The sequence below is a fragment of the Tamandua tetradactyla genome, chromosome 20, assembly GCF_023851605.1.
Source record: "Tamandua tetradactyla isolate mTamTet1 chromosome 20, mTamTet1.pri, whole genome shotgun sequence".
Lineage (NCBI taxonomy): Eukaryota > Metazoa > Chordata > Mammalia > Pilosa > Myrmecophagidae > Tamandua > Tamandua tetradactyla.
This window is the reverse complement of record NC_135346.1, coordinates 59,465,740-59,493,236: the sequence shown is the minus strand read 5'-3', so window position 1 is coordinate 59,493,236 and position 27,497 is coordinate 59,465,740. Positions and strand designations below refer to the sequence as shown.

The 27,497-nt window shown below is 39.9% G+C and overlaps 1 protein-coding gene and 2 pseudogenes across 1 annotated transcript; 2 read left to right on the top strand and 1 right to left on the bottom strand.

Moving 5' to 3' along the window:
- Nucleotides 1-9,235: 9,235 nt before the first annotated feature.
- On the top strand, nucleotides 9,236-9,743 carry LOC143664630 (N-alpha-acetyltransferase 50 pseudogene; annotated as a pseudogene).
- Nucleotides 9,744-13,627: 3,884 nt separating this feature from the next.
- Nucleotides 13,628-14,086, top strand: LOC143664359 (rab11 family-interacting protein 2-like). Its single transcript, XM_077137993.1, has one exon. The coding sequence runs from the start codon at nucleotides 13,628-13,630 to the stop codon at nucleotides 14,084-14,086; it is 459 nt and encodes a 152-aa protein (XP_076994108.1).
- Nucleotides 14,087-18,562: 4,476 nt separating this feature from the next.
- On the bottom strand, nucleotides 18,563-24,375 carry LOC143664629 (high mobility group protein B3 pseudogene; annotated as a pseudogene).
- Nucleotides 24,376-27,497: the final 3,122 nt, after the last annotated feature.

Here is a 27,497-nt window from a genome sequence, read left to right as displayed (position 1 = left end):
TAGTCTTGTTGCTGCAGACATAAGCCAGTGATACGTGAACCTCATCTGTTGCCAATTACATCTGCAGTCAGCTAGGAGGCGTGTCTGCTGCAATGAGTGATGTTTGACTTAATTGGCTGGTGCTTAAATGAGAGATGGCAACGTAGCACTGCTAGCAGCTCGGCATTCCTCATCTCAGCACTTGCAGCTCAGCCCAGGCCTTTGGAGATACAGAAAGAAGTCACCCCGGGGAAAGTTGTCAGAACCCAGGGGCCTGGAGAGAAGACCAGCAGAGACCATCCTGTGCCTTCCACGTAAGAAAGAACCTCAGTGGAAAGTTAGCTGCCTTTCCTCTGAAGAACCAACAAAATAAATCCCCTTTTATTAAAAGCTAATCCGTCTCTGGTGTGTTGCATTCCGGCAGCTAGCAAACTAGAACATGGTATAATCCAAGAATGCCTAGAGTGTATAATGATAGTGACTAAATGTACAAATTAAAAAACATTTTTGCATGAGGAAGAACAAAGGAATGTCAATATTGCAGGGTTTTGAAAATAGATGGTAACTTATATTTTAAATCTTTAACTTTTGTGTGAGACTAAAGCAAAAAAATGCTTATTTGGTACAAAATTTATATTTTAACTAGTGCAGTTCCTAATATAACTTATGTGGACAGCTTAATTGAACACCATAAGTACATGGAACCTTGAGTAGGGCATAAGATTTTGTAGGTTTGTCCAGAGTGATGCCCCAATAAATCCCAGAGTGATTTGAACAGTGAGTAGAAAAGTATTTGCAAAGTCCCCTTGGGGGAATGGTGAGAATGGGGAGAAATTCAAAACTACAAGTGGAGAATTCTTGGTATTCTCACAAGCAGTGGGGACAACCAAAGCAATAAGCTGAACCCCCAATCGTGGGGCTTGTTCATATGAAACTTAACCCCACAAAGATAAGTCAATCCTACTTAAAATTAGGCCTAAGAGTCACTCTCAAGAGAACCTCTTCTGATGCTCAGATGTGGCCCCTCTCTCCAGCCAACACAACAAGCAAATTCTCTGCCCTCCCCCGTCTATGTGGGACATGACTCCAGGGGTGTGGACCTTCCTGGAAACATGGGGCAGAAATCTTAGATTGAGCTGGGGTTCAGCATCAAGAGATTGAGAAAATCTTCTCAACCAAAAGGGAGAAGAGTGAAATGAGACAAAATAAAGTGTCAATGGCTGAGAGATTCCAAACAGAGTTTAGAGGCTATCCTGGAGGTTATTCTTACACAGTAAATAGATATCACCTTGTTAGTCAAGATGTAATGGAGAGGCTGGAGGGAACTGCCTGAAAATGTAGAGCTGTGTTCCAGTAGCCATGTTTCTTGAAGAAGATTGTATAATGATATAGCTTTCTCAGTGTAACTGTGTGATTGTGAAAACCTTGTGTCTGATGCTCCTTTTATTTACCTTATCAACAAACGAGTAAACATATAGAATAAAAATAAATAATAGGGGAACAAAGTTTAAAATAAATTTAGTAGATTGAAATGCTAGTGATCAATGAAAGGGAGGGGTAAGGGATAAGGTATGTATGAATTTTTTTTCTGTTGTCTTTTTATTTCTCTTTCTGAATTGATGCAAATGTTCTAAGAAATTATCATGATGATGAATATGCAACTATGTGATGATATTATGAATTGCTGATTATATATGTATAACAGAATGATCATATGTTAAGAATGTTTGTGTTTGTTTGTTATATATTTTTTAAATTAAAAAATTAATAAAAAATAAAATTCCATCTACAATAGCATAAAAAAGAAAAACAATTAGGAATAAATTTAATAAGAGTTCAAGTCTTGTATAATGAAAAGTACAGACATTATTGAAATTAAAGAAGACCTAAATAAATGGAAAGATAATCTTTGTTCATGGATTGGAAGACAATACAGTTAAAATGGCAATACCCTCCAAACTGATCAACAGATTCAATGCAATCCATACCTAAATTCAACTTTTTTTGCCAAACTTAACAAGTTGATCCTAAAGTTCACACACAGATACAAGAGACTGAGAATAGCCAACTCAATCTTGAAAAAAAAAAAGTTGGAGGACTCATATTTCCTGATTTCAAACTTATCACAATGCTACAGTATTCAAAAATATATAATACTGCCATAACGATGGATATATAGAGTGAGTCCAGAAATAAATCTTTGTATTTGTGGCCAACTGATTTTCAATAAGAGTACTAGGACAATTAAATGGAGAAGGAAATGTCTTTTTTAACAAATGGTGCTGGGAAAACCTCATAGCCTCTGCAAAGAACGAGGTTGGGGGGACTGCAAGGGTAGTTCAGTGGTAGAATTGTCACCTACCACGTGGGAGACCCAGGCTTGATTCCTGGCCCATGCACTTCCCCTCCAAAAGAAATTCATTAAATGATGCTGCAATAATGGGATACCCACATAGAAAAAGAATGAAATGTCATCCCCACCATAAAGCACACACACAAAAAAAGAAGAATGAGATTGGACCCCTACCTCACACCATATAAAAGAAATTTAGCTCAATATGGATTTTAAAACTATATTTAAGAGCTAAGACTATACAACTCTTAGAAGAAAACAGAGATATAAATTTTCATAACCTGGATTAAGCAACAGTTTCTTATTTATGATATCAACAAAATACAAAAGAAAAATATATAAATGGGACATCATAAAATTAAATACTTTCATGCTTCAAATGATGCCATCAAGAAAGTGATAAGAAAACCCATGGGATGGGAGAAAATAATTACAAATCATAATCTGAAAAGGAAACTGTATCCGGAATATATGAAGAGCTCCCACAACTCAATTGAGAATAATCCAACTTAAAAGCAGGGAGAAGAAAGAAAAAAAAAGGCAGAGGATGATGCAACAGTGGCTCAGTGCAAGAATTCTCACCTTCTCACCTGCACCATGCCAGAGACCCAGATTCACTTCCTGGTGCCTGTCCATACCAATAAAAAAAAAAAAAAAAAAAAAAAATGGGCAAAGGCAAGAGCCCATGCAGCCAGAGACCTTTGGAGATGAAGAAGGAAAACACCCCCAGGGGAGGTTCATGAAACAAGAAACCTGGAGAGAAACCAGACATTGCCATGTTTACTGTGTGCCTTTCCAGTTGAGAGAGAAACCCTGAACATCAACAGCCTTCTTGAACCAAGATATGGCTTTGTTTCTAACAATTTGGGGGGAGGGGTCATCTGGGATCTGAGGCTTTGAAGGAGAGCACTTGGACCCACCAATTATGAAGGATAAAAGGGGGAAGGCAAAATCTGCCTCACAGTGAGCAGGCAATTTTGCGCATGGACCAAGGAAGTGTGACTTATTGGCCCAGACCCCACCTTTTAAATTTGCTGTCCATCCTCACCAACCCAGCAGTTGAGTCCTCATCAAATCGTGGAAGGAGTCCAAACCCCAACCAGCCTGGGAGGGAACCTATCAAGTTCTGTCAGCAACTGAGACAGCCATCTGGATGGCAGAGAAAGGCTGGACTCACTACACCTGAGTGAAGAACTAGCACCTGAACCAGACGGTAAGTACCCGACAATACAGTCTGATTCCTGGGAAATAACTCCAACTTCAGACCTTATAAAATTATGTTAAAGAGACAATAATTGGGAGGGTTGAAAGGTATTTTGGATGTGAGGTTTGGATTCTGTATTTTAATTTAACATAGTTAATAGTGACCATGGTCAGAGAGTCTTACCAAGGAAGATAGACGAAGGATTTAAAGCTCAATTTTAAAATGAATGTAATTATATTACCTATCATGTTCCAAATTTGGGATGCAATAAGTCCAGTCAGATTGGTGGTGAATGTAACTGAAGGCTTAGAATCCCAGACTATAGAGTTTGATGTTTGCCAAGTAGTAGACTGCAGAGACTTAACAAGTCAACAGCAACTGAGTGGGGAAAGCAAGTCTCTGTCTCCAGAACCAGAAGGGGGTGTTACAGTCAAGCCTCTCCTTGCCCCTTGTAGGATGATGTATAATAGCTACCCAGTTTCAAGGGTGGACCATGAACATGGGATTAGTTTCATAGACACAGAGGCCATTAAAGGATAAAATAACATTTTATAAAGGAAATTCCCCACCAAATTGCAAAAAGTCTTCAGTGTAACCCAGTGGTGATAACCATCAAGCAAGCAGAAAAACATCCAGCAGGGGGAGGCAGCAGAGATGCAGTAGTACTTGATAGAATATATGGGATGGGGGCAGACCTCACTAGAAAAGACTCTCAAGGAAGGTTCAGGATACAGGTCCTCTTCACCAACGACACTCTCTCCAGTTAACTCTTCAGTAGCACCAAAGGAGATCCAGCTGAAAGCTAGTTCCCCAGTACACAATGATCCCAAAGTTGTTAGGGTGATCAAGGCAGAAAATTTAAAGCAAACCATAGAAAGAGAGACAGGGTATGGGGATACAAATGCCTGGATTTGGAATGGATTAAATATACAGTCCAGAGTTTAAACAAAACAACAGTTATACTTGCACAACAGGTTGACCCACTGCCTTTATCATGCACTTTCCAATAGGTATGGAGAAAACAAATCAATAGGCTGAGCCCTCAATCATGGGGTTTGTCCCTATGAAACTTATCCCTACAAAGGAAAGGCTAACTTACTTAAAATTAGGCCTAAGAGTCACCCCCAGAGAACCTCTTTTGTTGCTCAGATGTGGCCTCTCTCTCTCAACCAACATGGCAAATGAACTCACTGCCTTCTCCCTCTCTACATGGGACATGACTCCCAGGGGTGTAAACCTTCTGGGCAACATGGGACAGAAATCCTAGAATGAACTGGGACTCAGCATCAAGGGATTGATAAAATCTCGACTGAAAGGGGGAAGAGCAAAATGAGAGAAAATCAAGTGTCAGTGGCTGAGAGATTTCAAACAGAGTCAAGAGGTTATCCTGGAGGTTATTCTTATGCATTATATAGATATCCCCTTTTTAGTTTATGGTGTATTAGAGTAGCTAGAGGGAAGTACCTGAAACTGTAGAATTGTGCTCTAGTAGCCATGTTTCTTGAAGATGATTGTATAATGATATAGCTTTCCACAATGTGACTGTGTGATTGTGAAAACCTTGCGCCTGATGCTTCTTTTATCTACCGTATGGACAGATGAATAAAAAAAATGGATAAAAATAAATATATTATAGGGAGAACAAAGGTTAAAATAAATTGAGTAGATTGAAATACTAGTGGTCAATAAAAGGGAGTGGTAAGGGGTATGGTATGTATGAGTTTTTTCTTTTTTCTTTCTTTTGCTGGAGAGATGCAAATGTTCAAAAAATGATCATAGTGATAAATACACAACTATGTGATGATATTGTGAGCCATTGATTGTGTAACTACGTCAAGAATGTTTGTATGTTTGTTCATCGTTTATAATAAACATATTAAAAAATAAAATAAAAAGAAACATGAAAAGGAGTTTAATTGCATGATACTCCTTTTTCAAAATACTACTCCTGTTGAAAATTGTAGTACGTTGAAAGCTAGTTCCCCAGTACAGAATCTCTTTACCCTCCAGTCAGGGGCAGAAAAGTCAAGTCCATCCAGCTTCCCACCTCAGTCTAGGAAACCACTCTGCTTGTCTTGTAGATGGGGAGAAGGGCTCCAGAACCTTGGGACCATGGCCTCGTGCACCCAAGCATGAGATGTGACTAAGGATGGTACTGGCAATTTCCCCAGTTTAACCATACCCTGAGCAGACCTTTGGTGGTATTGTGGAAAGGGCATTCTCTGGCCAGTATTACCTAAGAAGTTGGAAAGGGACCTGTGTTCTGATCCATTTAGCCATCCCCTTCACCCTGGCCATTGAAAAGGAGGAGGAAGTTCTAACGCAAGGGAAAAAAAAGAAAAGAAGTTTCCTTGGTCCCTTCAACAATGGAATTATTTAAACAATATAGGGGTGCCACAGGGAATCCCAGATGAGTTTAAGGCTAGGAATCAAGTAGCTGCAGGATTTGAGTCATCCTTATTCTGACTGGTCACCATCAACAAAAACGTGGACTGGATTAATATTATATATATATATTATAACCAGCAAAGATTTATCAATTACACCAAGGATGCAGCTAAGGGAATAGCGAAACAGTTGGATGCTACTAGCCAAATGACATGGGGACAATAGGATGGCCCTAGACATGATGCTAACTGAAAAGGGAGGCATTTGTATTATGGTTGGGGGTAGTTGTTGTGGATTTATCCCCAATAATACAGCTCCAGATGGAACCATCACCAAAACTTTACAAGGTCTGACAGCTTCATCTGAAGAATTGGTGGAAAACTCAGGCATTGATTCCCCCTCACAGGGGTGGTTAGAAAGCTGGTTTGGGAAATGGAAAGGGGTGGCACTGTCCATGTTAACTTCTTTAATCATCATAACTTGGGTACTCACAGCACTTGTGTGTTGCATTATTCCATGTGCCCAGGGGTTAGTTCAGAGACTCACTGAGGTTGCTTTAACCAAGCAAATGCCTATTCAGTACAAGCAAAACAATCTGTACCCCCCCCCCTTAAAGAGGAAGATCCCTTTGATGAAGAGAATGAAAAGCTCCTATCAAAACTAAAAGAGTCCAAAAAAAGAGGGGGGATTTGTAAGAATAAAATTAAGTTTAGCTTTCACTCAAGGTGGTGGAGGATGAGAGAAATGGAACTCACTAAACAAAGGGCTGCAAGACAGTTCAAACCAGTCTTGCAGGCAGGGAAAGAGAGGGCCTCTGATGCAAGCCTAGAATTGATGCCGAATCCTTATATGGGTAAAAACAAGTTTAAATAAATAATGGCCAGGGTCACTAGAATGTAAAGCACAATCAAAAGCAGGGACTTTCGGTGGGAAATTTTAAATAATTAGGCTACTCTGATAGGCTGTAACCTCTGGAGTATCCAATCAGCAGAGAAACAGGGGAGGGACCTGTGTGTTAGGCTTAGGGAATAAATACTGCTGATTTTTGGTTGCTCAGGGCACCAGCCACCACTTTTTGGTTGCATGCCCTAAGTGCAATAAGATTCTTACAAGATTGAAAATAAATTCTTTTCTTCTCCAAAAAAGAATTTGGGGTGGTGCAGAGTGCATAGTGCAGAGGCACTGTGGGACTGACAGCACCTTCCTGACCAAAGGGGGAAAAGAAATGTAACAAAATAAGATATCAGTGTCTAAGAGATTAGAGTTAGGAGGCTATTCTGAAGGCTCCTCTTAAGAAAGCTTTAGTTAGATATTGCTAGTTAGCATGCTTTGCCAAACCCCAACCAGAACCATTCTTGTTAACCCTAAAGAACACCTAGGGCTTTATCTGAGATTCTTCAAAAGTTTCACGTACTAAGTTTACTTTCCAGAGACCTACAACCCTGAATGGGTTCCTTGGCCAGATAAATTCTGAAACCCAGAGGGGCCAGCCTCTCTAAAACATCAACTAGTTCCAGCCCCTTATCCCATATCATCAACACCCCTTTCTAACATGAAAAAGTTGGAAAAGGCAGAGCTCAAATACCAGTAAAGATTAGGAGAAGGATCAAAGGAGAAGGATGAGTTATAACAGAGAAGATAGGATTTAACAAATGAGTATGACTGTTGAATCATTATATTGATATCTCTTTCAGTCTCCAATGTCTTAGAACAGCTAGATTTATGGAAATGTAACCCATACCAAACACTGAAATCTGCCCTATAACTACCTGTTACAATGTACTTTGAAATTTATTGCTTTTTTGTACTTATATTTCATAATAAAAAATATTTTTAAAAAATGGGCACAGAACCTAACATTTTTCCATGGGAGATATAAAAATGGCCAATATGCATTTGGAAAAAAGCTCAACATCATTGGCCATTAGGAAATGCAAATCAAAATGACAATGAGATGTCATTTTATACACACTAGGATGGCTAGAATCAAAAAGTTAGATAAGAGCAAATGCTGGCAAGGATATGGAGTGATAGGAACCCTTGTCCACTGTCAGTGGGAATGTAAAGTGGAGCAGCCACTGTGGCAAATGGACCAGCAGTTCTTCAAAAAGTTAGACTTACATATGACCCAGAAATTCCACTTTCTAGGTATATATCCAAGAGAAATGAAAACATGTGCCCAAATAAAAACCTGCATGTGAATGCTCATAAGCAGCATTATTTATAATAGCCAAAAGGTGTGGGAGCAATGCAAATGTCTACCAAATGATGAACAGGTAAATAAAATGTGCTGTATCCATAAAACAGAATATTGTCTGAATAAAAATGAATCATGTCCTAGATTGTAAGCTCTTATAGCAGTCACATTTAGTCTAGAGCTGTAACTGTTTGTTCTAGTTTGCTAGCTGCTGGAATACAATATACCAGAAATGGAATGGAATGGTTTTTAAAAAGGGGAATTTAATAAGTTGCTAGTTGACAGTTCTAAGGCCGAGAAAATGTCCCAATTACAACAAGTCTATAGAAATGTCCAATTTAAGGCATCCAGGGAAAGATACCTCAGTTCAAGAAGGCCGATTATGTTCAATGTTTCTCTCTCAGCTGGAAGGGCACATGGTGAACATGGTGGCATCTGCTGGCTTTCTCGTGGCTCTACTAAAAGGGACTCTCTCCAAAATGCTTCATCTTTTAAAGGATTCCAGCAAGCAACTCCACCTTCAATGAGTGGAGACACACCTCCATGGAAATCATCTAATTGAAAGTTACCAGCCACAATTGGGTGGGCCACATCTCTATGGGAACAATCAAAATGCTCCCACCCAGCAATATTGAATGAGGATTAAAGGACATGGCTTTTCTGGGGTCCACCACAGATTCAGCCGGGCACAGTGTTATTTCTAGATTGTGAGATGCAGTGCTATATGTGTATAACCTGGTATTTCCCTGGAACTTTGGCTACCTGTGTGACACCTGAGACTCAGAGTAGGAGTTTTGCAGTTCTGAAAGTCAGCATTGCCACATGCAACAACTGTTAAAGAATCTGAAAAAGAGGATCAGGCTTCAGTTAGAGATAAGAACAAAGTGGAGGAGAAGCGGCAGCACCAACGCGGCAGCAGGAGACAACTCTGCCCTCTCTGGAGGCACTGGGCCGAGATTCTCAGGGCCTCTGTCACCCACTTTAGTTCCCTGCTCCGGGAGAGTAGACTGGCTTGTGGGGTTGAGTGGCCCGAGCTGAGGGCACAAAGAGCTCAAGGTGGTGGCGATGACAGCGTTGATATCAGTGGTAATGATGGCCTCAGCAGGCGGAGAATATGAAAGGTAGCCGGATCGACCTGGGAGATGTGACACCACACAATATTAAACAGTTGAAGAGATTAAACCAAGCCATCTTTCCAGTCAGTTACACTGACAAGTTCTACAAGGATGTGCTGGAGGTTGGAGAGCTAGCAAAACTTGCCTATTTCCATGATATTGCAGTAGGTGCTGTATGCTTTAGGGTGGGTCATTCACAGAATCAGAAGAGACTTTACATCATGACACTAGGATGTCTGGCACCTTACCAAATACTAGGAATAGGAACTAAAATGTTAAATCATGTCTTAAACATCTGTGAAAAAGATGGCACTTTTCAGCATCTATCTACATGTCCAGATCAGCAATGAGTCAGCAATTGACTTCTACAGGAAGTTTGGCTTTGAGATTATTGAGACAAAGAAGAACTATTATAAGAGGATAGAACCTGTAGATGCTCATGTGCTGCAGAAAAACCTCAAAGTCCCTTCTGGCCAGAATGCAGATGTGCAAAAAACAGATAACTGAACAAATTACAAAAATGAACTTTCTTGCATTTGCTTGTCGCCAAATAAAAGAGAGGCCCATTGATTTTTCCCCTTCTTTCTTTTAAAGCTTCCTCCTTCTTTATCTTGTTTCTCTCTATTTCTTCTATCTTTCCTTCCTTTTTCTCTAAAAGTTTTAATACTTTCCAGGACCTTAAACATGAATCATGTTTGGATTGTTTTAGTTTTCTGACTTTTGTGAGGTGATTTCATTGAAGGAAGGAGAAGGTATAGGTATGTTTAGTTTCATAGTTAAGATACATGGTCCCAAAGATTGGGGTGTCAAATAATTTCAGATTTTTAAGCTAATTTTTAAAAATATCATGCTTTCACATTGAAGGGCAGAGTCTACAAAACATTGTATAGTCAGAAGACAAAAAGAAGCAGCAGCAATATCTTGTTCTCTAATTCATAGACAAGTTAGTATGTTTGTGGCACTTTGAGTTTTTAATACTATTTGTGGGATACAAATCCCTAAACATTGCCTTCATTCCACCTTTAGTCTTTCTGAGTAATGTCTCAGGAGCTAGACCATTATTATTATCCTTGCAAGAAACACTTAAGCTTTTGTTGTTGTTTCTTTAAGCAGTTTTTCCTCTCTTCCTTGGTGGTGGTTGAGGTGGATGGAGCAGTTTGGGTAGGTGGTGTTTATACTTCAGTCTCAGTATTTGAGTTAAACTGCTTTTTGCTGATGAGTGGGCTGGTTGCTAGCGGGTTTATTTTTCCTGCTGTTGATTGTTACTAGTACATTAACTTTTAGAATGTGGGCTGGTGAGATTAATTTATTTTAATATCCCAGCTACAGCTATGGCCTTTAACTGACCGAAAGAGATTCGTTGTGATTTACCTTTTTTCCCTCCTGTCCTTTTTCTTCAGTGAACCCCAACAGTAGTTTTAGTCAGCATTGTTCAAAGTGGAGTTGATGTCCTTGTAGGTTAATGCTCTCTAATTCAATCTGAAGCAGAGGTTTTCTCTTGGACTTTATTATAAAAGGACTTAAAAGGAAGTTTAGATGGACTTGTGGCACAAGAAAATTCATTTAATGTCAGCTAATGCAGGCTGCTAAACCTGTGGCCACCAAGTGTTTGATTATATGGGAAAGAATATCAAGGCAGTATTTTCTGAGAATATAGCTATACTATTACTTATCTGTTGGAGAGAGAACATCCCAGATTTGATTATATTCTGTGCCTACAATGCTGAGTTTAAGGGTTTGGGGAAGAGTGGAATTGTGAAACGTATTGCTTCCTTCCTTGGAAATGTAGAAGTCTAGAAGTGTTATAATGCACATGTCACTATGACCTCCTCAACTGAAAGAACTGACTTATATCGGAATATTTTCTGGCATGTAGACAAGTGGCTTTGGTGGGTCGATAAATTTTTGTAAGATGGGAAACATCTGAAAATTTTTTTATCTTTTCTTCCCATAGTCCCATCTCCAATGTTTAAAATTTTTTATATTGTCAGTACTGATGGCCCATTACAATGTCCCATTAGATCTTATAACAGTACACAGGGCTTGAGTTTTCTCTCACTTTACTTTAAAAAGAAGGTTGATTCATAATATTTCTCCTCTTTTGTAAAATTCTAGTATAAAAAGTCTTATCTCTCCAAATATACTATTTGCAAGATGTTTATGCACATTTTATAGTCCTAAGTTCTTATTTGAGAATGTGAAAGTATAATAGACTTAAACAGTCTCATTGAGTGCCAAGAATAATACAGAAGAGGAAGGTAGTTGATGAGTGAATATACAGGGTTTTGATTTTAAGATAGCAAAAATCTACAAAGACCATGCTGTTTCTTGAGCATCAATTTCTTAAGCGGTCCAAATCAGCTTAGAAGAAAGATTTCATATTAAGCACATTTAACCTTCATGGATAAGCTTTAGCTTCCTCTTGCCAAGAGAAGAGTGCTTGAGTTACACAAGACATTAATTTGAAGAATTTACTTTTTGTAAATTTCAGATATCAAAATAGATTTTGATATGTAAATGAGTTTTCTGAGATGACACTGCCTCTATTTCTATAACCATTTTGCCTGGACTATCTAATCAGTCCTATGGATGTATCCCTAAATGCGGTTATTGAAAACAGAATAGCTGCCTCATGACTAATTAAATACGTTATTTAAGGAGGGAAAAAATTAAATTTTGACTTGAGTGTGTAAAAAAAAAAGAACAGAGTGGATCTGGTTGGGACTAAGGTAAATCAAAACACAGGGGTAAGGAGGGCCTAGTCTCTATTTTAGAACTTCACCTACCATATGAGACTAAAGGAAGAGAGGTTTATTTTGCCCAGAACTTAAATTTTCTGTAGCAGGTAATCTAACTCAACCTGTCTGGATAGATCATTTAAACAACCCAAACACAGGGAACCCAGAATGGAAATGAGGGCTTGTAATTCTGTATAACTTAATGTAATGCCTGGATACACCCCAGAGTATGTTGGACAGATATTGGCAAAGTTCCTTGAGGGATGGGAGAAAAAACATGAAACTATTGAACTTTACCACCAGGGAAACCCCTGATACTGTGTCAAACATTAAGGGACCCTCAAATCAATAGACCAAGCCCTTGATTTTGTGGCTTACTCTTGTGAAGTTTATTTATGTAGCGGAGAAGCTAAGCCTATTTATAGTTATGCCTAAGAGTTACTTCCAGAGGACCTTTTTTGTTGCTCATATGTGGTCTTGGTTGCTCAACTCTCTAAGCCCAACTCTATAAGTAAAATCATTGCCCTCCCCCAGGGGTGAAAGTCTCCCTGGCAATGTGGGATATAACTCCCAGACATAAGCCTGGCCCTGCCCAGCAGGATCAATGTCTTCCTGACCAAAAGGGGGAAAGAATTTTAACAAATGAGGTATCCATGGCTGAGAAAGTGCAAATAGAGTCGAGAGGCTACTCTTACGCAAGCTTCAGCTAGATGTTGCTACTTATCATGGTTTGCCAAACCCCAACCAAAACCATCCCGCCAACCTTAACTCTGAGAAGACGCTTTTCTATTCGGAAGGCAATGGGCGTTAAGCATTTCCCTTGATCAGTGAACTTCTAATTCAACCAACAGGGTTGGGTGAGGGAGTCTGAGAGGCCCCTCAACGAGGACCCAGCGGCCAAGGAAGGCCTCTCCTCCACCGCCCAGGGGCTGCACTGTATCACAACCTTGCCCTTCCAAACACGGTCGGAATTCATCCAAGGAAAGAACCAAGTCAGACCCTGGCCAAGGGCCCCTATGGGACCCGTCAGGCCTCACCTGCTCCCCAAGCCCACCCAGACTTGAGCGTTGGCACGTGACCTCGGCCTTAAGGCCTATAGTCAGAAAAGCCCTCTTTGTGCTTTTGCTGACCCCACCCCAGGCATGCGGGAGAAAGGATGCCAGTCAAGGGGGAAAGGGGCGGAGACTCAGGAGGAGGAAGGCGGAACCAGGGAGGGCGTTCCGCCCACACAGACCGGGTGTAAACCTGCGGAGGAGTTTGCGTCTCAGTACAGGTGTCACGGTGGGACCGCCTTTTCCAGAGACACCCCGTCCCACCCCGGTCCTCATTCATCCCACTCCTCTCCTCGAGCCTGACTCCCTACTTTGCCTTCAGGGCCCCTGGGGGTCCCCTCCTATCATTCCCCTATGCAGTAGCCAGCCTCTTCCTTCCAGTAAGTGGCCTATAGAAAATTCTGTGAGCCAGGCCAGCCTACCCCTGCCAGTCCCACATAACCCCAAATCACCTAAACAAACCCAACTTTCCCAGCCTTACAAGTGAACTTCCTACCTCCATCAGTCCCTCCTTCCTTGGAAAGCAGCGTCCTGCATCCAGGGGCCCGATCCACCCTGGTTGGACTCCCTTCCAGTTCCCAGCACTCCACAGGAAAGGGACATGGGGCCCATTTTAAGCACGAGCACGTTGCTGTTACTTTCCCCCAGCAGGTCTGTAGTTGGGAAGGAATGGCTTCCGACTCACATGCAGATGCCCATTCTCCAGATGCACTCTCTGCAGGCCAAGGGGCTTTCAGGCTTCAGCAGTCCCTTCGTGGTCATTCAGCTCCGGAAGCAGACGTTCACAACCTCGGTGATGCATCGAGATCTTGGCCCCGAGCAGAGGGAGAGCTGCCTCCTCAAGTGGCCTCAGAGCCTGCACCTGTGGGAGAAGGCCAGCCTCATACTCGCTGTCAGACATCACTTGCTTTGGTTCTCTGACCAGTTCTTGGGGCAAATTTGCCTTCCCTTGAAGCAGCTTTTCCAGGGGGAGGCCAAGAGGGACACTGAGTGGGTATTACCAGTGGAGAGAGGTCTCCTTGGGGTTGAGTTTTCACTTGTTGAAGACACTTTTCCTTAATGAGATGGGAGGAGGGGAAGCCCGTGAATGACTACAGACTTTTTCTTACATTAATTCAGCAAACATTTATGGTGCATTTTCTTAGTCCCAGCTACTGTTCTAGGCACTGTGTTCCAGTTTGCTAACTGATGGAATGTGATATACCAGAAACAGAATGGCTTTTAAAAGGGGGAATTTATTAAGTTGCAAGTTTACAGTTCTAAGGCCAAGAAAATGTCCCAATTAAAGCAAATCTATAAAAATGTCCAAATTAAAGCATCAGCATGAGGTTACCTTCACCCAGGAAAGGCTGATGAAGTTCAAGGTTTCTCTCCAGACTCCTTGTTCTAGGAAGCTCCCACAGGAGCAGTTTTCTTCTTTGTCTTCACAGGTCTCTGGCTAACTGGGCTCTGTGGTTCTCTTCATTCTCATGGCTTTCAGGACCCTCAAGATTTTCCAAATGTTTCCTCTTTTAAAGGAGTCCAGTAAACTAATCAAGACCCACCTAGAATGAGGTGGGGGGGGGGCTCTAACATCTCCCTCTAATCAAAAGTTCATACCCACAGTTGGGTGTCACATCTCTGTGGAGATAATTTGATCAAGTTTCCAACCTACAGTGCTGAATAAGGATTAAAATAAATGGCTGCCTTCACAAAACAAATCAGGATTAAAACATGGTTTTTCTTGGGTACGTAATTCTTTCAAACCAGTATGCACAGGGAGTATAGCAACCAACAAAGCAAAGTCCTGTTCTTCTGTGAAGGAAGGCAGAGAATTAAAAAAAAAATCAAGATAATTTCAGGTATAGGTTTAAAACTGTAGTGCTTTGAAGAGGACATTACTTGATGGGAGGGATATTTTAAATAGGATGTTCAGAGAGTACCTCTGAGGAAGTGACATTTTGAGCTGAAATCTGAATGTCAAGAATTGGCCAGGTCATGGAAGACATTATAAGCTGTGGTCACTTTATACTTGTTAGAGATCCTAGGGGACATTAAATCCAGTGTTTCCTAGCTCCAGGTGTCTTTTCTATGAGTAAATAACTAAAATGGTCAGTTGTGGAACCCAGACATAAGGGGGAGGGGATGAGGAACTGAGCCATAAGAACTACTGTTGCTCTAAAGGAAACAGCAGCCTGAGCAGATAAGAAGCTACAGTGATATTCTAGTTCAACCTCCTCTATTTACACATAGGAAACCACAGATACAGGAAGTTAAGCCACTTGCCTAAGGTCATACAACTAGAAAGAAGTGGCAAAAGGAGGACTAGAACCCAGATCTTCAGGCTGCTAGTCCGCTATCAGAGGTTCTGGGATGTGAAACAGACCCGAAGTCTGAGCCTAGTACCTGGACTTGAACTTCTGGCTTCTGTAAGTCCAGGTCTTGGGTCCAGAGCCTTGGAAGGATTTGGGTCTAGGTTCTTGGCTGTGCTGTGAGAAAGAATTCAAAGGCACAGCAGAAAATGTATTAAATATGTATGCAGAAAAGGAACACGCAGGCACTCTCGGGAAGAAAGAGGTGAGGAGCAAGAGGTCCTAGCAATGTAGGGCAATCTGTTTTCTGTTTGTTTGCTTTTACTTTCTTAATTATATAATATGACATATATACAAAGCAAAGAAATAAAAAAGAAATAGCTTTCAAAGCACTCTTCAACTAGAGATTACAGGACAGATTCCAGAGTTTGTCATGGACTGCTGTGCCATCCTCTCAGATTTTTCCTTCTAGCTGCTCCAGAATACAGGTGACTAGAAAGAATAAATATTTTTTTCATCACAATCGACTTTTTTCCTTTTTTTGTGAAAAATAACATATACACACAAAATAATAAATTTCAAAGCACAGCACCACAATTAGTTGTAGAACAGATTTTAGAGTTTGGTGTGGGTTACAATTCCACAATTTTAGGTTTTTATTTCTAGCTGCTCTTAAATACTGGAGACTAAAAGAAATATCATTATAATGATTCAGCAATGATGCTCATTAAAATGATTTTCAATATTTAAAAGTACTTGTCTTACAAGTACTCAAAATTAACTGTTAAAATTAAAATTAATGTTATAAACAAAAAAAAGGAAGTAAATCAAATGATAGTTTTTTCAACCAGGAGAGAGGAGAAGAGACCAAAACTCGATTAAAGGAGCTTTATTGCAAGGCTACCACAGACGGGCTAAAATCTAAGATGACAATAGCCATGAGCAGGGGAAGGGGCACAGCTTATATAGAATGGTTAGTGGGAAATAGGGAAAGGGAGGTGGTGGATTTTCACTGGCTAGTTTGGATGTGGGAATTGGCATGTTCTCATTGGTTGGTTTAGAAGCCAAGGGCTAAGCAGGGAGTTGGCAGCTTTTCATTGGCGAGGTTTTAAATATAAATGCATCTGAAGTCATGCAGGGTTGCAACTGCCAGAGGGCAGATGTTGGGTAAGAGGAGTTTATTGCAAGATTACAGCTGCCAGAGGGCAAGAGGGTATGGGCTGGGGTGGGCTCAGTGGTTTTACTGGAAATCATGGGTGGGGGGAACTTCTCGGACTATCTGCTAGGAGTTGGTCACATCATGGGGGGAGGGATTATGCCTGACATCCAGACTTTTCCTTTTAATTTGCCTGGAATACTGAAGGGAAAAGGTCTGTTTTCTGTATCTGCTTCTGGCTGGTAGAGGGCAAAGAGCTGTCCCTTCGTTTCACACAAGGCAGTGGCTGGTTCCTGTGTTTTTGCTGGAGGAGTGGCATGTCACTGACAGTCAGAATTGTCACTGTTTGGACAGTTCTGCAAATAAAACTGGTTAAGAGTTGTAAGAGATAGGATCCAAAAATGAGGAGGAGTATAATTATGAGAAGGAGTATAATTATATAAAAAATGTGTGTTAGTTAGGTTCAGGTGTCAACTTGGCCAGGTGATAGTGCCTAGTTCTGTTGCTGTGACTTGAATCATTAGCATGTGAAACTCATCTATGGCTGATTACATCTGTGGTCTCTAAAGGGAGTATCTTCTGCAATAAGTGATGTTTAATTTAATTAGCTGGAGGCTTAAAAGAGAGAAGTCGGACGAGAGCTCAATGCAGCACAGCCCAAGCAGCTCAGTGTACCTCATCTCAGCACTCACAGCTCAGCCCAGACTTTTGGAGATGCAAAAAGGAATTGCCCTTCCAACAGGGTAAGCTGTTGGAACCCAGAAACCAGTTGAGAAAGCCAGCAGACATCACCCTGTCCCTTCCTGTGTAAGAGAAAACCTCAGATGAAAGTTAGCTGCCTTTTCTCTGAAGAACTATCAGGTTTTAACTAAATAAATCCCCTTTCATTAAAAGCCAACCCATCTCTGCTGTGTTGCATTCTGGCAGCTTTGACAGACTAAAACAAAGTGGAATTAAAATTGTCTTCAGAGGAAAGGAGAAATAAGATAGACCCTAGCCATGACGAGTTGTCATATGCAGCATTCTCTTGTGCCCTCTTTACTATTTTTATGTGATCTTTTAAGAATTTTAGATTAAAACAGAGGTTTAGTTTCTTTTTCTAATATAACTAAGGTTAGGCTAGTTAACAGGTAGAACATAGTTTATATGCTTGCCTTGCTGCTTTCAAAAGTTTCCTTTTGTTGAAGGTGAATTTTTTTGTTTAAATATAACAATGTTTATTTAATTTCAAAAACATTTCAGCACTCTAAACACACACAAAAGTAACAACATTGTAAATTGTGTTTCAGGACAGAAGGTTCTTGAGCTTTGATGCAATGCCTTTTCACATTGCTGACAATGAAGAGTTCTACAGTTTGTTGGAGAACAAACAGTTTTAAAACTACTGCACTTAACTAAAAAAAAAAAAACAATCCAAACACTTCTCATGCCAGCTGACCCACCTCCTCTTTCCACAGCTATGAATGGCAGCAAAATGCTATGTCACTATATACAAAACCAAGATAACCTGAAGCTAAATGGATGCCCACTGCAGTGTCGACAGGTCCAGCTTTCCAATGTATGCCCTGAACTGTGACCCTGCCAAGAGGCATCTTTGCCACCACCTCGATGCCCAACACGGACCATCTGAGGATTTCCCTCATTTCATTCATTTTTTATGAACTGTAGATATACAGGTACAGATATAGATGTACAGTTGATAACAGGATTTCTAACCAAAAATCAGAGTTAGCACCACCTTACAGGTTAGAAAACAAACAAAGAAAAAAGTCAGAAACATCTTTTCATGCCTTGTCACACCAACATCAAAGGGCACAGAGTGAGGAGAACACCAGAGGGCCTTTCCATTTTTAAAATGTTTGAAAATATGTACAACTTTGATGCAGTTTCAGGATTCTTCTGACACCCATGGCCCCTTCATGTAAACCAGTGACAATTTCTAGAGCACTTTGAGAGACTACAATATAATGATGATCCAATTTTGTAATTAAATCTAATGTGGGCAACAGACATGTCTCAAACAAGAGCAGTTTCTGGTACGGTGCGCCCTTACTCTGAGATATTCACAAGGAGACAGGGCAACATGTTTTTATTCATCCTCCTCCTCCTCTTCATCTTCCTCTTCCACCTTTCTCTGGACAACTTTAGTGGGACCCTTTGCACCATCAAACTTCCCTTTAGACGTACAGTCAGCAACATCTTTCTCTTACTTCTCCTCCAGCTTCACTGCCTTGTTGTTGTGAGGCTCCTTTTCGTTGTCACTCAGTTTGTTCCACCTCTCACCCAGATTTTTGGCCACATCTCCAGTAGAGATGGCAGGGTTTGTGGGTTCGATCCTGGGGCACAAATCTGAACAGAAGAGGAAGAACCCAGATAGTGTCTGCTTTGGAGCGTTAGGATCTTTCTTTTTCTCGCCTCCCTTCACTGGTCCATAATCCTTCATTTCCCAATCATAGTATACTTTGTCCACCTTCACCATCTCAACAACGTTAGATTTCTTCTTCCTGGCCATTGTCTTCCTCCTCTCAGAGTACTTCTTGGAAAATCCCTCAAAATTGCCAGGGACTTCAGGGATTTTCTTCTTATGTTCCTCTCTGCACATCTGCACAAAGAAGGCATAAGCAGATATCTTGCCCTTTGGTTTCTTGGGGTCACCTTTAGCCATCCTAACTGTATTGTTTGTTGGTCTCAAAGATGAATTTTTCATTGCAGTTTACTGCAAGCACTGCTACTAAGAGAGTCACCCGAGGTTCCAAATGAGTGATTATTGGGGGGCCTTGAGCAGTTCCCCTGGCATCTTCAGTCTTCTGCTGCCAGTCCCAAGAGTTCCTGAGATGATTTGCCAGTGTTGGTGCTGAAGTCAGGCAAGTGGGTTTCATCCCCTCCTATGGAGGTTTTGTCTCCATTTCCGGTCCTGGGTTTTGGCACCAAAATGATAGGTTTCTCAAGCAGGAGAGAGGAGAAGAGACCAAAACTCAATCAAAGGAGCTTTATTGTGAGGCTATCACAGGCAGGCTGAAGCCTAAGATGGTGGCAACCCTGAGCAGAGGAACAGGTACAGGTTATATAGGATGGTTGGGGGGGGGGGCGGCAATCAGTTTTTATAGATTTTTGTTCATTTTGTAATTTTTATTGACTTTTATTACCCTCCCCTTTTTCCTCTATTGTGGATGCTTGCTTTTAGATTTCTTACTCATGTAGGGTCAATTGGTTCCGAGATGCTGTTTATTGCTGTTTTTCTCAAAAATATTTTTCTCTTTGCAGCCTGACCCCCTCTTGGAATTTGCCCTTTGTTGGTCAGCCAGCGAGGGTCCTAAATTTAACCCTGACCCACTATGATAATCTCTGGCTTTACGTCTCCCTACTAATTAGGGTCATGGTATTCCAGAAAGTAGATATGTCACTTTACAATGAAATACAGCTATATAGAGAAGATTAGCCTCCCAAACTATTGGACCTTTCCCTTGAATAGTGAATTGCCATTTTAAGTGGTATCTTAAGATATTTACATGTTTGTAAATATTAAGCATTGACTATGTGTCAGACACTTGAGGACAGTAGTAAGCCAATACAGATGCAACTTCTGTCATCTTGAAGCTCATGGTCAGGGGTTCTAGACGTAACCACACAAACAGCTGAAATATTGTAATAGGGACAAACATTAGGAAAAAGAAGTACTCAAGTGCAATTAGCAGGAGAGGGTTAGGTGGTGGTGGGGATTTGATCTAGTTATGGAGTTCTGGGTAAGCTTCCTTGAGGTAGTGACACTTGAATGGGGATCTGAAAGATGAATAGGAGTTAAGGAGAGAAAGAGGAGGAGACAGGAGGTTTCCAGCCTGAGGGAATAGCACGTGCAACCTCCCTCCCTGTGGCATGAGGGTGCAAGGTAAGTACGAAAAGAAGGCAATATTCCAGGAGCACAGAGAACATGGGAGAGATTTCCGGTTTTCAGGAAAGTCAAACTTGGCATTCATATAAATGATCCTGTTGAAAACAGCTAAAAGTGCTAGACATGCAATCTTAAAACTGTAAGGAGCTGAAAAGATAGAAAAACAATCACATTAAAACTGAAAGAAAATGAGGACACAAAAAGGTATTCCAGGACTGAAGCCATGTTTATAAGACATTTGCTAATCCTCTCAAATTTTTACTTTTGATGTTCTCAAAGGGTGAAAGGGGTCAGAAATCAAAACCCAGAAATCACACCCCAAGTAGGCAATCTCATAGGAGACCTTCCAATACAAAAATGGGGTTCCTTACTGTTCTAGTTTGCTAGCTGCCAGGATGCAATATACCAGAAACAGAATGGCTTTTAAAAGGGGGAATTTAATAAATCGCTGGTTTACAGTTCTAAGGCTGAGAAAATGTCCTAATTAAAATAAGTCTATAGAAATGTCCCATCAAAGGTATCCAGGGAAAGATACCTTGGTTCAAGAAGGCCAATGAAGTTCAGGGTCTCTCTCTGTCAAGTGAGAAGCACAGTCAGGGTTTCTCTCTCAACTGGAAAGGCGCGTGGTGAACATGGTGTCATCTGCTAGCTTTCTCTCCTGGCTTCCTGTTTCATGAAGCTCCCCGGGAGGCGTCTTCCTTCTTCATCTCCAAAGGCTGGCTGGTGGACTGTGCTTCGTGCTGCTGCAGCATTCTCTGCTCTCTCTGAATCCCTCATTCTCTAAAATATTTCCTCTTTTATAGGACTTCAGAAACTAATCAAGACCCACCCAAATAGGTGAAGACATGCCTGTACCTAATCCAGCTTAACAACCATTCTTGATTAATTTACAAATCCAGGGAGAATATCTAATTACAGTTTCAAGCATACAATACTAAATAGGGATTAGAAGAAAAGGCTGCCTTTACAAAATGGGATTAGGATTAAAGCATGGCTTTTCAAGGGTACATACATCCTTTCAAACCAGCACACTGATTCTACCTACTTCAGATTAAGGGTGAACTGGAAGTAAATGAGTTTCCATGGATTTATCCTGGCTGCGTTCACAGTGTCTGGATGGTACAAGGAACTTCAAACCTTGTACTTGGAATTAGGTGGCCCTGGATTAGTAGTATCTTCAGGTGTCTGGAATAATAGGGAGAAATCTTCTCCAGAGAAAGGTACCTTCATCTTAGACTTCAAATTATTTCTACAAGTGATTTTTCAATTATCATAACCTCTATAAGTCAAACATAAATAGGCATACCAGGAAATGAAAGTCATAAGTGAGGAGAAATAACAAAAAAACAAGCCCACAAACAGTGTAGATATAGGAATTACTGGAAATAAATAGATTCAAAAGAATAAAAGGCAAGCTTGAAAATATCTGCAGGAACAAAAAACTACTAAAAATAGCATAGTTTTTTGTGTTTTTTTGTTTGTTTTTTGTTTTTTGTTTTTTTGCACGGGCAGGCACTGGGAATTGAACCCGGCTCACCAGTATGGCAGGCAAGAACTCTGCCTACTGAGCCACTGTGACCCACCCTAACACAGTATTTTGACAAAGGTATTATGCCTGTTTGAATATGCTGTAGACCCCAGGAAACCCTGTCTTTTAATCTTCATTCAATATTGCTGGGTGGGAGCTTTTTTATTGTTTCCATGGAGATGTGACCCACCCAGTTGTGGGTGGTTACTTTTGATTAGGTGGTTTCCATGGAGATGTGTCTCCACCCATTCAAAGTGTGATTGGTTACTGGAGTCCTTTAAAAGGGAACCATCTTGGAAAAAAATCTCAGAGCCCATATAACCAGAGACCTTTGGAAATGAAGAAGGAAAATGCCCCTGGGGGGACTTTATGAAGCAAAAAGTCTGGGGAGAAAGCTAGTGGAGGTTGCCATGTTTGCCATGTGCCTTTCCAATAAAGAGAGAAACCTTGAACATCTTCAGTCTTCTTGAACCAAGGTATCTTTCCCCGGATGCCTTCGATTGGACATTTCTATAGCCTTGCTTTATCTTGGACATTTTCACAGCCTTAGAATTGTAAACTTGCAATTTATTAAGTTCCCCTTCTTAAAAGCCATTCAATTTCTGGTATATTGTATTCCAGTAGCTCTCACACTAAAACAGATGCTAAGGCAATTCAATAGAGAAAAAATAGTTTTTCCAGCAAATGGTGATGGGACAATTAGATATCCACATACAAAAACAAAACAAAACAAAAAACAAAGAATGTATGTCCTTGCCTCAAACAATACACAAAATGAACTCAAAATGGATCATAGTCCTAAATGTAAGAGCTAAAACTATAAAAATTTTAGAAGGAAATATGGGCAAAAATTTTCATGGCCTTGGGCAAGACAAAAGAGTAGTTAAATATGACACCAAAAACATGGTCCATAAACAAAAATTGTTAAGTTTGGACTTCATCAGAATTAAAAACGTTTGCATGTAAAGAGACAGTACTCAGAGAATGAAAAGACAAGCCATAAAATGGTAGAAAATATTTGCAAATCATGTATCTGAAAAATGACTTGTATCCAGGATATAGAATGAACATTTACAACTCAATTATGAGAAGACAAACAATTTAAAAATGGGCAACAGATTTGAATAAACATTTCACCAGAGAAAATATGCAAATGGATACTAAGAATATGAAAAGATGCTCAACATTATTAGGCATTAAGGAAATACAAATTAAAACTGCAATAAAATACCACTTCATAACCAATAGAATGGCTATAATAAAAAATATAGGCAATGATAAGTATTGGTGAAGATGTGCAGATAGCTCCTACATTGCTGGTGGGAACGTAAAATTGTGTAACCACTTTGGAAATAGTTTGGCAGCTTCTTAAAAAGTCAAACCTAAATTTACCATATGACTTAGAATTTTACTTCTATCCAAGAGAAATGAAAATACATGTCCACGTATTTATATGCAGCATGACATATCAGCGTTTTTCATAATAGCCAATAAAAAAAGAATCCTGGAAGCAATACATTCCCATTAACTGGTCAAAGAGTAAACAAAATGTGGTACATCCATACAACAGATTACTATTCATCAATAAAAAGGAACAAACATACTACAGCATGGATAAACCTCAAAAACATGCTAAGTGAAAGTAGCCAGATGCAAAGCCACATGCTGAATGATCTAATTTCTATGAAATGTCCAGAAAATGCAAATCTATATAGACAGAAAACAGAAGAGTGTTACCTGGGCAGGGAATGGGAATAGATTGTGCAAATTAGCATAAGGGATCTTTTCAAGGTATTGGACATGTTCTAAAATTGTTTTGTGATGACTGCATAGCTCTTTAAATCTACCAAATATCATTGAATTGTATAGTTAACACAGGTGGATTTTATGATATGTAAATTATAGCTCAATAAAGCTGTCTTTAGAAATGACATAGATTTGTAAAAGAATCCGAGAGAACACCTGAACATGAAAGGTACTATTACTGAAATTTAAAACTCGATGCATTCAAGGGATTGAGAAAATCTTCTCAACCAAAAGGGGGGAGAGAGAAATGAGGCAAAATAAAGTGTTAGTGGCTGAGAGATTTCAAACAGAGTTGAGAGGTTATCCTGGAGGTTATTCTTATGCATTATACAGGTATCTCATTTTTAGGTTATGGTATATTGGAGTGGCTAGAGGGAAGTACCAGAAACTGTGGAGCTGTGTTCCAGTTGCCATGTTTCTTGAAGATGATTGTCTAATGATATAGCTTTTACAATGTGACTATGTTACTGTGAAAGCCTTGTGTCTGATGTTCCCTTTATCTAGGTTATGGACAGATGAGTTAAAAATATGGATAAAAATAAGCAAATAATAGGGAGAACAAAGGTTAAAATAATTGAGTAGCTTGAAATACTAGTGGTCAATGAGAGGGAGGGGTAAGGGGTATGGTATGTATGAGTTTTTTCTTTTTTCTTATGTATTTCTTTTTTTTTGGAATGATGTAAATGTTCTACGAAATGATCACGGTGATGAATGTACAACTACATGATAATATTGTGAGCCACTGATTGCACACCAAGCATGGAATGTTCATATATTAAGAATGTTCGCATTGCATGCATTGTATATTGATCAATTTTATTAATAATTTTTTTTAAAAAAAGTAATGAAGTGCTAATGCATGCTATAACATGGATGAACCTTGAAAACCTTTTGCTAAGTGAAAACAATCAGATGCAGGGCGGGCCACGGTGGCTCAGTGGCAGAGTTCTTGCCTGGCATGCCAGCGACCTGGGTTTCTTTCTCGGTGCCTGACCATGTAAAAAATAATAATAATAAAAATCAGACACAAAAAAGAACCATACAGATTGTCTGATTCCATGTATATGAAATGTCCACAGTGACTAAAGAAAGAAGAGAACTTTTTTAAACTGACAAAAATTATCTACAAAACGTCTCACTTAATGGTGAAATGTTGAAAAATTTGCCTTTGAGACTGGAAAAAGGCTAGGATATGTGCAATCACTACTTCTGTGCAGTGTTGTATTAGAGGTGCTAACCAATGCAATAAAGAAAGCAAAAACTGAAAGAAAAAAAGATGCCATTATTTGCAGACTATATTTGTGAACATAGAAAAGCCCAAACTATTCCAATAAATAATTAGAAATAATAGAGAGTTTAGCAAAGTTGCTGAATATTAAATCAACATATAAATTTTTTATGGACTAGCAAAAGAAAAATAACAACAAACAAGTAAAAACTGAAAATAGAGAGCAAGAGGATTTGCAGAGGATTCATTCAGGCTGGAAGGTGGGCAGGGGTGAGACCAAGAGTCCTGCTAACAAGATACTCATGTAGGATCATGTGTGTCTTCACTCAGTGCTCCCTTTACCAAGTCTATAAGGATAAAAAAAAAAGTAAATAAATAAGAGGGGAGATAACGGGTAAAAAACTGGGTAGATTGAAATGTAGTGGTCAATGAGAGGGAGGGGTAAGGGATATGTGATGTACAAATTTTTTCTCTTTTCTTTTTATTTTTTTTTCTGGAATGATGCAAATGTTCTAAAAATGATCATGGTGATTAATACACGTTTTAGTTTGCTAGCTGCCAGGATGTGGTATACCAGAAATGGAATGACTTTTAAAAGGAGGAATTTCTTAAGTTGCAAGTTTACAGTTCTATGGCCATGAAAATGTCCCAATTAAAGCAAGTCTATAAAGATGTCCAAATTAAGGCACCAACAAGAGGTTGCCTTCACTCGAGAGAGGCCAATGAATTTTGAGGTTTCCCTCTCAACTTGAAAGTGACGTGGTAAACATGGTGACATCTGCTAGCTTTCTCTCCAGGCTTCTTGTTTCATGAAGCTCCCCTAGGGGCATATTCCTTCTTCATCTCCAAAGGTCTCTGGCTGTATGGGCTCTTATGGTTCTCGTGGCTCTCTTGTGGCTCTGTGGCTTTCTCCAAATACTTTCTATTTTTAAGGATTCCAGTAAACTATTCAAGACCCTCCTGAAATGGGTCACATCTTCCTCTAATCAAAACTAATGCCCACAATTGACTTCCAGGGATAAATCCAGACCTGGTACCATGGGATCAACAATTTCATCCTGACCAAAAGGGGGAAAAGAAGTGTAACTAACAAAGTATCAGTGGCAGAGAGTGAGTTCAAATAGATTCGAGGGGCTATTCTGGAGGTTGCTCTTAATGCAAGCTTCAGTTAGAATTTGCTGTTATCATAATCTGCCAACCCCCAACCAGGACCATTCCAATCAATCCTAAAGAACACCTGGGGCAATATATAAGATTCCACAAGGGTTCCATGCACTAGAGTAACTTTCCAGAAACCTACAACCTCCAGATGGGTCCCTGGTCCAGATAAGTCCTGAAAACTAGCCCAGCCTCTCCAGAACATCAGATAGTTTCATCTCCCTACCCCATATTAGTGACAGACCCTTCCAAGATGAAAAATTTAGAATGGCCATAGCCCAAACACCCCTAAAGAGAGGGATAGAAAGACCAAAGGTGATGGTGGAGTTATATAGTGAAGATAGGATTTAACAAATGAATATTAATGCTGAATCATTAAATTGATATCTCTTTTAGTCTCCAGTATCTTAGAGCAGCTAGAAGTAAAAACCTAAAATTGTGGAATTGTAACCCATGTCAAATTCTGAAATATGTTCAACAGCTAATTGTGGTGCAGTGCTTTGAAATGTATTGCTCTTTTATATATATGTTATTTTTCACAAAAAAAGAAGGGGAAAAATGTTGATTGTGTTGACAAAAAGAATATTTAAGCCTTCTATCTTCCTATATTCTGGAGCAGCTAGAAGGAAAAAATCATAGAGGATCATATGGTAGCCCATGACAAACTCTGGGATCTGTCCTGTAATTACTTGTTGAAAAGTGCTTTGAAAACTGTTGCTTTTTTATTTCTTTGCTTTGTATATATGTTATACTATACAATTTTAAAAAGTCAAAAGAAAAAGTTAGTACCCACAATTGGATGAGTCACATCTCCATGGGAATAATAAAAAAGCTTCCAGCCAGCAATATTGAATGAGGATTACAGGATGTGGCTTTAGTGGGGCCCACTGCAGCTTCAAACCAGCACAATACACAACTATATGATGATATTGTGAGCCATTGATATATACCATGTATGGACTGTATGTGTGTGAAAATTTCTCAATAAAAATATTTTTAAAAATAAGTAAAAAGAAAGATACAAATGCTGGAGAAAACATAGAGAGAGAAATGTACCTATGCACTATTGGTAGGGAAGTAGAATGGTGCCGGCCCTCTGGAGGAGAGTGTGGTGGTTCCAGAGCAGGCAAACTATAGGGTTGCCACATGTTCTAGTTTGCTAGCTGCTGGAATGCAATATACCAGAAACAGAATGGCTTTTAAAAAGGAGAATTTAATAAGTTGCTAGTTTACAGTTCTAAGGCTGAGAAAATGTCCCAGTTAAAACAAGTCTATAGAAATGTCCAATCTAAGGCATCCAGGGAAAGATACCTTGGTTCAAGAAGGCTAATGAAGTTCAGGGTTTCTCTCTTAAGTAGAAGGGCACATGGCAAGCACAGTCAAAATTTATCTCTCATCTGGAAAGGCACACAGCA

What these genes read in the sequence shown, in the direction of transcription:
- LOC143664359 (XM_077137993.1), top strand. Translation starts at nt 13,628, where the DNA reads ATGGGGCCCATTTTAAGCACGAGCACGTTGCTGTTACTTTCCCCCAGC.